Below are 11,024 nucleotides of genomic sequence, written 5' to 3'. Positions count from 1 at the left end.
AAGAAAGAAGTATGGAAAGAAAGAGGACAAAGCAAAAGCTCAGGACTTCAGAAAAACCAGACCCACCTCTCATAAAATTAGCCAATTACTTCCCACAATCAGCCTTACGCTAAGTTATATAGATATAGCTAATTCACTAGAGAGTTGGCAAAAGAACCTGAACTCAGGCTGCTAAAAAGTCAGTATCTGTGAATCAGAAGGAAGAGATGGTTTCATCCAGCTTACTTCATGACCAGTGAGAAACAGGGCAAATGGTTCCCTAGAGCTCTCTGCTCTGAGTTGCAGTCCTCTCAGTGTGACCAGGTCCCTCTGCAGATGTTTGGAGCTAAAAGGTTCTGCTAGGAGAATCGCTAAGCAGCTTTCCCATCTCCAGCTGCCCTTTAGGTACCATGCATCTTATTCTGTGGTTGTGACTCATACTTAGTGTTTAAGTTCTTGTATAGAATGTTGTCGCTTTGGATTGCTGTATTTTCCTGTATTTTTCCTATATCTCCTGGAGGGCAAAAGCCATAATTGCTGTTTCCGTTGTAACTCTGGCAAGAGTTATGCATAACATTTAGCATAAAATGAGGACTCAAGTACTACTGATGATTGCTCAATTGTAATTAGTAAATTGGTGAAAAGTGGTGGTTTTTAATGATCAATAAAAAGTACCACATTTCTAGTCTTAGGAAACAAAAAGTTTATTGAAATGCATGTAGATAAATTATCACCAGCATAAAACTGTAAGTGGAGTTTTCAACAAGGGGTCTTTCGTTCTTAAAATGAAGTGAAGCTTTCTAAGTCCATTGTCCAATAGGAAAATATTGTATTTCTCTGTTCAGATAAAGTCCTTTAAAAAAGTAAATCTCTTTTGAAATGGTCTTTTAAACATCTCCAGCCTGTGAATATATAACAAAACAAAAAAGTATTAAAAAGATATCATTTTCTCCATTGAAAAAGAAGAATTAAATAGGAATGATTTAGAGCTAATAAACAATGAAAATACTTAGGCATTTGAAACTCTAAAATTTTCTTCTATTTTATTAAGTATATGCTAACATATTGGAGATAAGAAAAATAGTTTACCAAGACAAAATAAATGACAAGAGGTCATAAAAATGCAAATAAAGTCAATCATTTTATTATTATGTATTTAGGAACAAAGTGGAAAGGTTATCGCCTCAAATAAAGAATTTTTAAATAACTCTGATGTCAGTCCTTTGGAAATACAGTCTTAAGTGAGTTTTAATTTCCATTGAAGGCTAAATATCCTTCATAGAAGACTCGAAATCAGTCAATATAGTAAGAGAAAATAGGAAGAAACTTTCAGAGAATTTCTGAAACTTTGTGAGTCAATAGGAATTAGCAGTTAACTTCCTACACATAATCCTCAGGGTAAGGTGACTCATAGTCTATTTCCACAGGATGCTCTGCTCTGACCTGTTTGGAGCCCCCCAGGTGGTGCTGCTGTCCTTCTCCAATGGAGAGTCTGTTGAATGGGATTATCTTCATAGTGGTTTTCTTCATGGAATACCACCGGGATTTCCAAGTGGCCCAAATAATGCCATTATCGTAACCATTAGGAGTAGATGCTTTTGAGTAAGTTCCACCTAAAACAAGTTGTAGATGTACATATCATCATTCTGGAATCTTTTACCTCTGCAAGTCTATGAAGAACTGTCTATTACCATGTGCATTGCCAGTTACATAAAATTTACAGCGTTATCTGCTAACTGAAAATGTCCCCAAAGATTCCTAAAATCTCAATTTATAATTAAAATAAACATATTATTAAACAACATCTGTGTTGTGACTCATGGTTATATCCACACTTTATATTTATTCATTACTGGTAGGGCTAGAAACCCAAAGTTCCCTAACTGGCCTCTTTCCCTAAGTTTATTCATCCTGGACTCAGCTACTGCGGACCATCTTTCCCCTGGCAGGCTGGAAGAGAAGGAACCATGAGATTCCTCATGAGATCATCTCAGGTTATTTGAAAGCACAATTTTATTGGTTAATTGGAGCAAGGCTAAGGAGCTTTATTAAATGGTTCTGGAATGCTATTTTATGTCTCTATTGTAAAGTCCAGCCTCTGTTGATTTGCCTTTTACTTGTCCTAGGGAAGCAGATGCCGTGTAATTTCATAAAGGGCTTGTCAGAGCACAGCATTGGCATGAACCACAGGCTCCGGCATGACTCCTCGGTCACACAGATCAAGCATTTTTCCTTAGAGTTTCTTCTCATTGTGGGTGCAAAGATAAGCTATGTTTCTCCAATTCAACAACGTTGTGAAAACCAGTTACCTTAAATAAACTTTGCAAAGATTCCTAGTTGGTGATTGGCTAGGACGGTGCCATCAGGAGGTAAGGTTGCTCATCTCGGTAGATGAGGAGACTATGGTTTGCTATAATCCTGGGATGGTTTGGGACACTGGTTTCACTCACCTACCTAGCAGATATGTGTGGGAAAGCCCTACTGATGCTAACCAGGTCTGGTCTGACTGGTTTGGCCTTCCCCAGGTGGTGTTGGAGTCCTTCTCCAATGGAGAGTCTATTGAATAGAATTATCTTCATAGTGAGTTTCTTCATGGAATACCACTGGGATTTCCAAATAATGCCATTATCGTAATATGGATCCTTTAGCATTGGTAAGGCTTCCTCACACATAACTGCTGGGTGTATGAGTGAAACCAGTGTTCCAAACCATTTCAGGCTTATAGTAAACCATAACCCCTTCATCTAACCCCCATCCTAAAGTAAGTGTCTACTATCCTCAGACTCTTCTCTGAAGCTTTCACAAACCCCTGCCCTTACCAGTACTTAACGCTCTTTAGTCTGTTCCTCCAAACACCTGCTCACTGTGAGTATCTGGCACATGGCTCATGGGAAGCCAGGTTAATGTGTCAACAAGCATCCATACAGTAATGCTGGTCTATCCAGATCTTATATGTGGTATATCTAAAGAATATACCATAACCCACATTGATAGTTTCAGGTATAATGACAAACCACTGGATATTTTGCAGCTGGTGGATTTCTTTAGAAGGGCTAAGTTTAGGCATGAACTTGGTATTATCCAGTTTTAAATAAGGAACTTAGTTGAAATAAAGAGACATGATATCATCCCTACTATCTTTATAAATTATTCTTCATATCTATTTTTTTTGCAAATACTATATTCTACACATTAATTTGGAATCTAACAAAGGAAAACATACCTTGGTAATAAACTCCATTGAGGTGGCCAGCGTGACACTTGTTCATCCACCAACCAGATCCGTCCTGTTCAGCACAGTTGCCTTCAAACTTATCATTGTCATTGTCCCAGGTGCTAAACTGCATGCCATTATGGGATGTGAAAAACTTGTCGCTAGGATCGTCGCCAAAATCATAGCCATCGAAGGCATCTCCAGCGTCTCCACCAATGAAGTAGGCATATGTTAGGCGGTACTTGTCAGCTTCAGGTCCCACCTTGAACATGGCATAGTCAGCAGTACTGAAAAGAATGGAATACAGCCATCACATTCTGACCTTCCTCAGGGACCTCAGAAGTTCCCTCTTTCATAGGACAGTTTCTTGGAATTTTTGACTTTGTTTTTTAAGGTTGAAATGTGCTCATTGAGTAAGTTTTTGCAAATCTGGCAAGAGGCAATGGATACGTGAGCCAGTCCACAGCTGATTAACACTACCTGGGATGGGTCTAGAAGCCTTCGAAGCATTTTGGTGAAAACTAATAATTACACTCACTTGAATGCTTTTATGCTTGTTTCAGTCTAAGATCAAATCCAGATGTGCAGGTGACCCTAATTTTATGTTTTCTTCTTTTATGTAAATGTTATACATCATAGATCACAGAAATTGTCTGACAGTGAGTGACCCTTAATTAATGCACCAAACTTGAAGAAGGTACAGTTCCATTAGCCACTCATACCGCCTGAAGGGTTAAGTGCTAAAGGGCTTTTCTCTCCCAATACAGTGTGGTAGTGGCAAGAAGGAGAGCTTCTGAGAGATTTGAAGGCATTACACAAATGAAGTTTTCCCTGTGTGGTCCAAAGCATGTGAACATGTGAAGGAGTTAGAGCGATATTTTTTTCCTGGAAAAATATTGTACAAGTGGGCCATAATTCTACAGAGTAAGGGAAAGGATGGGCCTTAATGAATGAACAGAAATTCCCAGAAAATGTTTAGCCTTTTTTCTAATCTCCAGTAGCTGAGAAATGGAAGATCCTCTCATAGAAGAAGGTCTACTGACTATAGCACTTTCTGGATTAAAAACCAACCTAACAAACAAACAATAAAAAAATCCATGTGTTTGGAGACATTATAATTCACTATTCCTTAAACATAACAAGAGGGTTGGATATTTTTCTCCATTTTAATTAGGTATCCGTGCTTAAAACCTTCAAATAGCTCAAGTGAAAAGAAGCTCTAGATCACCAAAAGAGCAAGCTGATTTAATTTCAGGGTAGCTCATGATTTGACAGAATAAATGGCCATTGAAGGCACTGGGAAGTCTGAAGAGACTGGATTTGCTTTTCAACCAGGATAGTTGATAACAGGACAGGCTCTAAAGTTAAACTACTTGAGTTTGAATTCTACCTCTACCATTTATCAGCAATGTGACTCTGAGCAAGTTAATCTGTAAAATGGGATTAACAATAATACCTGCCTCAAGAAATAGCAATTTGGACTAGATAAAATTATAATTTTATGCTCAATTTCTGGGACTGATTAAAAGTTCAGTTATTAGCTATTATTCTGAATGCCTCCAGGGTAAGTAGACTGTACCAAAACACTCAGATTCATCCTGAATAGAATCTACCTTTTTGGACTGCCCAAGAACCAAACTGACTCCTGGAGAAAATGGTGGCTGGATGGGCTGTTTACATTTTGTCAGGCTACATTTGCCATTGTCTATTGATAGATGGAAAGTACATTTTCCAGATAATCTTTTTGTTGTTGTTGTTGAGACAGGGCCTCATTCTGTTGCCCAGGCTGGAGTGCAATGGTGTGATCTCAGCTCACTGCAACCTCCATTTCCTGGGTTCAAGTGATTCTCCTGCCTTAGCCTCCTAAGTAGCTGGGACTACAGGTGCACACCACCACACCAGGCTAATTTTTATATTTTTAGTAGAGACGGGGTTTCACTGTGTTAGTCAGGCTGGTCTTGAACTCCTGACCTTGTGATCCACCTGCCTTGGCCTCCCAAAGTGTTGGGATTAAAGGCGTGTGCCACTGCGCCCGGCTGACAATCTTTATAATAAAAAGTCAGAAGTCCTTTCAAAACAGTACCTGGTTCTGCCATTCCAATCTTCCAGTTGTATTCTTAATGCGTATGGGATGGCAGACTGTGTGCTTATCAAATGAATCTTCTCATTTCCCAGCCAAAATTCTGTTGTACCAGTAGGAGACAGATGTCCAAATCCTTCTTTATATTGAATCCAGTTTTTCTTGAAATCCACACTGCCATCAAGTCTCTAATTACACATTTGCATAGGCAAAAGGAGAAAATAGATATACATATAAAGAAAATGCTGTCAACATTTTGCCAAAAATATGAAGCATAGGTTCTATGAACCCCCAACTAAGTGATCGCGGCCAAGCTACCTCAATTTCCTCATCTATCAAACAGGAAAAATGTTGCTGCAAGGATTACAAGAGAGAATATAAGAGAAATACTTAAGAGAGTTCCTGGCACATTGTAAATTCTAAATTAATGGTAGTATTAAAAAAGACACCTAGATGACTTTAGAACTCTAGGTGGATATTACTGATTCTCACACTTATGAAGGAATAGCCAACCCATTGCTCAATTGGTGTCTGGCAACTAATGCTTCCATCATTCACTCCCTCCGAGCGCCCCCTGCAGGAATAGCTGTAACAGTGGCAGGAGGCAAACAGAAGGCAAAGGAGCCAAGATTCCTCCTAATGGTTATCAGCCAATGGCAGAGGCAACAAAGGTCCCTTGTCTTGGAGCAGCTCAAGTGTATCCTCTGGTGTGTGAAAGGGTGGTGGTGGGTGGTTGGGCTTTATCGTTTTGTGATGGGCAGCCTCAGGTCTTGACCTACCTGACAAAAGAGTTCCCTTTTTGTTCTTTGTCACTATGGTACTATGATTATGTGCCATCATGCATCTACAAAGTCAGTGCCAGCACAGTATAGAGTCAAGGCATGTACTCCGAAACTGTACTACCTAGGTTCAAATGCTGACTCTGTTGCTCATTAGTTATGTGGTCTTGGGCAAGTTATTTAACCTTGTGTGTCTCAGTTTCCTTTTCTGTGTATAGGAGTAACAGAAGTACCTACCTCTTAGGGCCGTTGCAAGGATTAAATGAGGTAGTGTTTGTAAGGTACTTGGAAAAGCATCTGGTATATGGCAGAAACAATTAAACACTTAGTAAATACACATGGTGAGGAAAAAAAATTACCTTCTGAAGTACAGTCCATCCATTTCCAGACCCATCAATTTCACAGTAGACTAGGAATTGCTGCTTAGCTTTCAAAGGTTTGATAAAGTAAAGCCCACTCTGTTTAGCTCCCTTATTGGCAATGTCTTGACAATCTGGAGAAGAAGAATAGACTTTTACTGTGGTTTGAAATCCAGGTAGGACTGTGCCAGCCTTGAAAATTAGCTTTTAACATATAGTAAACTATTGATTTTCCAAGAATAATTTTCTTACTTTTCACATCATCATTCCTTGTAAACTCTTTTTTGGCTATTCAAGAAAGGTCTAGAGAATTGAAATTCTTGGACTTAATGGCTAGCCACGTTCTAAACTATTTCTATACATTGCAGTACATTCTCCTTTATGATATTTACTTTAATGAACCTAATTCCCACATAACCCTCATCACTTACCTTTCCCAGTTGTATCTTGGATTTGCACTGTGTCTTTGCAAGGTTCCTGGCACTGTGCTTCAAGCTGGGTTACCTTCTGTTTTAAGTTAACAATCTTTTGATTATTTGTATTATATATTTCCTGCAAAAATCTACAAAAAAAATAAGATAAACATAAGTCTTTCTTTCAGAAGAATGATTTCATATTTTCTCTGGAAACTGCTAGCTAAATATTTTCTTAATAATTACTTTCTGATAAATTATTCCATTCTTGGGGAAAATGCAAAATTATATCACTAAATTAAGATGAATTAAAATTTTAGTATATGTGCTGCCAAAGTGAGCACAAGATGGATTAAAATTATAAACTTTTTGAAAAAGAAAAACAAAACCAAAAAATCAATTAAAACAGGAACACAATGTTGACCTGAATCTTTTCACCTAGAATGGGACATATTGCCTCAACTCCGAACACAAATAACAAAGTCCTTGTCAATAAACAAATGTCATTGGCATTTTGCTTTTTACTCTATGCATAAGGGGCAGCAGACAACAACGTGTACGAGTAATGAGACTGGTTAACAGGAACATTCCCCGATGCTTTACAAGCCGGAAAGGCTCAGTTCAGTAATTCACATGTGCTGAAATAGTATTCCTTTCACTTGTGGAACTACGGAGGATATACTCATAAGCTTCAATCAAATGAAGAAGGGATCTGGAACATTACTACATGTAAAATAAAACAACAGATACTTTTCCTTTCTTTTTAAATGTTTTTGGTTACATAGCTTTGGGAATTGACTGAGGGAAGTAAAAACCCTACTTTTGTACTTACTTACAGGGTGGCTTGTAAATATTCAAAAATGACAGAAAACCATTTACAATGCATAAACTGTTCTGGGTTTCTTTGAAGTAAAAAAGGGTAAAACAGGCTATTTGCCCACTTTTCCCCACTACTTTGTCCTAGGCAATTTCTGTACAACAATCTCCTTCAACTTCAATGATGGACAATAATAATGCAAGTAATAATAAGAACAATGATAACAATGGTCCTTTGACAGTAAAAAGAGGAGAAATCTTTCCTGGGCCACTTCTCCCTACCCACCATTTATCTCAGTTTCTCAAGCTGCTTTGAGAACAATTTAGAAAAAAAAATTGGGGAAAAAAATTAAAACTGTATCTGAGACTTTATGTTCCTAAAGTTTATGAGTCCCTGAGAAGCTGTTTACAGAGACATTCACTTCCAAATGAAGGGAGGAGACTCCGCAGGTTCATTCTGCAATGATCAACACACAGCTTTGCAATGTTTGCTACATTTAGTCTCTTAATATATGTTTTTTTCCTGCTCCACCTTCAATATAGTTTACTTTAGGAGCCAAAATCCTTACTATGTTTCTGCTTGCTATTTTTTTTTACCACCAATTTGTCAACATTTTTATAAATAGGATTTTATTTTCAACACCCAAACTCCTATGAGATTAATTTTACGTTGTAAGATAAGTGGGGGATGGGGAAAAACATTTACATAAATATGGTCAAAATAGCGTTTGAAGACACCTAGAACATCTTTCCCCAATGTGATTATTATAAGCAGTTATAACCCAGCATAAGTTACAATGCACTAAAAACTTCTACCTTCACGATGTTCAAGATAGGCATAATGCCACTGGGATATTAGAAATGGGGAGAACACATTACAAAATTACTTTCACTCAAGTATAGAATATTAAATTAGAACTAAATCAGTCTTGCAGAGCAAATTAAAATAAAAATGCTTACCGAATACTTGAGTCATGTGTTAAAATCAATGCTTCATATTTCATAATTTCTTCTAACATTTTCTTGGACTTCAGAGTAGCACCCTCCATCATATCTGTAATATAGAATCAGAGACATAAAAAATCTTTAAGCAGATAGAACAACTCAAACAACAGCAAAAGAACGTCACAGATGATTTTTTTTGGTCAGTAGTCTTTATTTTCTCACTTGGTTTTGATGGCTGATCAGGATTATAACTGACTTGGATTATTTTTACCAGCTCTTTGGCTTCTGATGTTTTGTTTTCAACTTCATGTAAGAGGTCTTCCAAAACCTGTAGATCCTTGTCTACTTTGGTTTGATAAGTAGATAGGAAATCTGCAATGCCACAGGTAGTTGGGCAATAGCTACCCTGAAAATATAACAGGAATTAAAAATGTTGGCAGATGCTACACATAACATCTATTAAGAAAAATAGGTAAAACCTAGACTATGTATTTAAAACATTGCAAGTGCTAGATGATATTTAGGAGGAAATTATTTCTATTCCTCTGCCCCTCTCCAGTTCACACACAAAGGGAGAAACAAAAACTACTTACGAATCTTTCATCTAAGATGCAACAGTTGTCTCTGGTAGCAACGTACTAAAAGAGAAAACATACAGACATTTCACTAGTTTATTATCTGCTTTGTTTTCCATTTAAAAAAATGTTTTGTGAAGAGCACACTTACTGCCACACATGTTGAAGAGAGTAATAAAAGAGCATAGAAGTAGAGAATTAAATTCCGGGGGTGCAAGGACCAACTCATGATGTCTGGGTGCCCGGAGTTCCGAGCCTTGTAGCGTCAGCACTGTCACCTCTCCGGCTCCACTTGTCCCTTTATGTCAGCTCCTGGGACAGCCAGGACTGCTAGTGGCTGGAGCTGATCACGGGGCCTCCTTACCAGAAGCGGGGGGAGGTCTTTCCTGTTCCTTTTTCCTCACCCTGGCCCCCAACCTATACCGCCAGGTTCCCAGATTTTGCACACAGGTTGAAGCTCCTCCTTTTTGGCCCAGCTCAAGGTTTTTTCTCTGATCCAAAATCATCTGCAAAAGGCTGGTGAAGCATTATCCATTGCTGTGAGGAGGCGGGAAGTCCCGGAGGCGGCGTGATGCAACTTCTTCCAGTACATGGCTGAGAGCAAACAGATCTGACCTCAAACGGAGCAAACCCAGCCTGTCCTTGTGATGGGGCCTGCTGCTATCACCCAAATTACCGAAAGAACTTTGTTAGCCTAGAAATCAGTTAACATTATTATTTTTAACCTGTGGCTGTGGCGGGAGGAAACCCCCCCATGCCCCAGTTCACTATTTCCAGGAACGAATGACCCTGGAAATACATTCCTGTCTCTCTGTGTTAACCATATTCACAGGCTTTCAGTTCTCAGGGAGCTTTTGACCTCAGTTTTCCTCTTGTCTGAAAGATGGGTATGGCACCCCCTCTGCCACAGAGAGAAAAGAGCCAGGTGCCCACTTTATTGTTCTTGTGGTTCCATTAAGCTACCAAAGAGAAGAGAAAAAATCCACCTCCCTTGTATTTGAGGAGAGCAGAAGCATACCTGAAGGAAGAGAGGCAAAATGAGATGCTGGGGAGGGGCCATCATCTCTGTTTGGCCCTTACAGCATCCTTGTGTTTGGGAAAACATGTCTGTCATCACTGCCGATGGAGAATTGTCACTGTGCATTACACTATTATTAATGTCTCTATTTTTGGTTATCCCTCATTTCCTCTTCTGGAATCAAGTTTATTATAAGTTTTTATGAAATGCCTCCAGTTTGAAAGAAATACTAATACTTCAATGTTTAATTCTAAGTCTTTACAAAGGAATACTTACATGACTTGAAAACAAAGATAAATGTTCATACTCAGTAAATAATCAATAATTATAACAAAGTGAACACATCAAAACAGATTTGTTGCTTTTCTTCTCCTCCTTAATATCCCTCTCTGACTCAGCAGTTATTGTCAATCATATCACCATACCACCAGCCAATTAAGTCTCACAATCTTTCTCATCCATCTTTTCCATTCATCTAATCAGCTGTCAATCAAGTCAGTTGAATTAAACGTTAAAGTGTTAGTATTCTTTCACACAGCTTTACCTCAAATAGCATTTGTAGCAACGTTATCTGTATACATGCCATATCCACTCCATTAGATTGTAAACTGATTTCTATGGCTACGGCATCTAACATATATAGCTATATTTAACATAATTGTATTTAACACTCAATAACTATGTAATAACTGGAAGGAGTTGCCTCTGTGAAAAAGTATGGGATGCAGAGGTGGAGGACAGAATTGGAAACAAGAAAAAAACTTCATTTTTCTCTGTAAACTCTCTATATTGAGAATTTGGAATGTATGTAAATATTATCTACTAAAATAGATACAGTCAAAATAT

General features: G+C 38.2%; 1 protein-coding gene across 2 annotated transcripts; it reads right to left on the bottom strand.

Annotated features, from left to right (window-relative positions):
• Nucleotides 1-613: 613 nt before the first annotated feature.
• On the bottom strand, nt 614-9,592 carry FGG (fibrinogen gamma chain). Of its 2 annotated transcripts, XM_032248614.1 has the most exons (10): nt 9,312-9,592; nt 9,179-9,223; nt 8,808-8,991; nt 8,601-8,694; nt 6,843-6,973; nt 6,412-6,545; nt 5,277-5,461; nt 3,203-3,480; nt 1,423-1,592; nt 614-881 (listed from the first exon to the last, which is right to left on the bottom strand). In XM_032248614.1, the coding sequence occupies exons 1-10, from the start codon at nt 9,387-9,389 to the stop codon at nt 867-869; spliced, it is 1,314 nt and encodes a 437-aa protein (XP_032104505.1). In that variant the 5' UTR covers nt 9,390-9,592; the 3' UTR covers nt 614-866. The 2 variants fall into 2 exon arrangements, with proteins under 2 accessions (XP_032104505.1, XP_032104504.1); XM_032248613.1 differs by lacking the exon at nt 614-881 and having other exon boundaries at nt 1,105-1,592.
• Nucleotides 9,593-11,024: the final 1,432 nt, after the last annotated feature.

The sequence above is a fragment of the Sapajus apella genome, unplaced genomic scaffold (genome assembly GCF_009761245.1).
Source record: "Sapajus apella isolate SASKATOON/1434 unplaced genomic scaffold, GSC_monkey_1.0 scaffold67, whole genome shotgun sequence".
NCBI classification, from domain to species: Eukaryota; Metazoa; Chordata; class Mammalia; order Primates; family Cebidae; genus Sapajus; species Sapajus apella.
The sequence above is the reverse complement of the archived record's forward strand: the minus strand, read 5'-3'. Positions and strand labels throughout refer to the sequence as shown.

Excerpts from the sequence above, each read along its gene's own strand:
- FGG (XM_032248613.1), bottom strand. The coding sequence starts at position 9,389 with ATGAGTTGGTCCTTGCACCCCCGGAATTTAATTCTCTACTTCTATGCT. Across the intron at positions 6,974-8,600 it reads ACACATGACTCAAGTATTCG|ATTTTTGCAGGAAATATATA; the intron begins GTAAGCATTTTT and ends TTTTTTTTGTAG. Across the intron at positions 5,462-6,411 it reads GATGGACTGTACTTCAGAAG|AGACTTGATGGCAGTGTGGA; the intron begins GTAATTTTTTTT and ends ATGTGTAATTAG.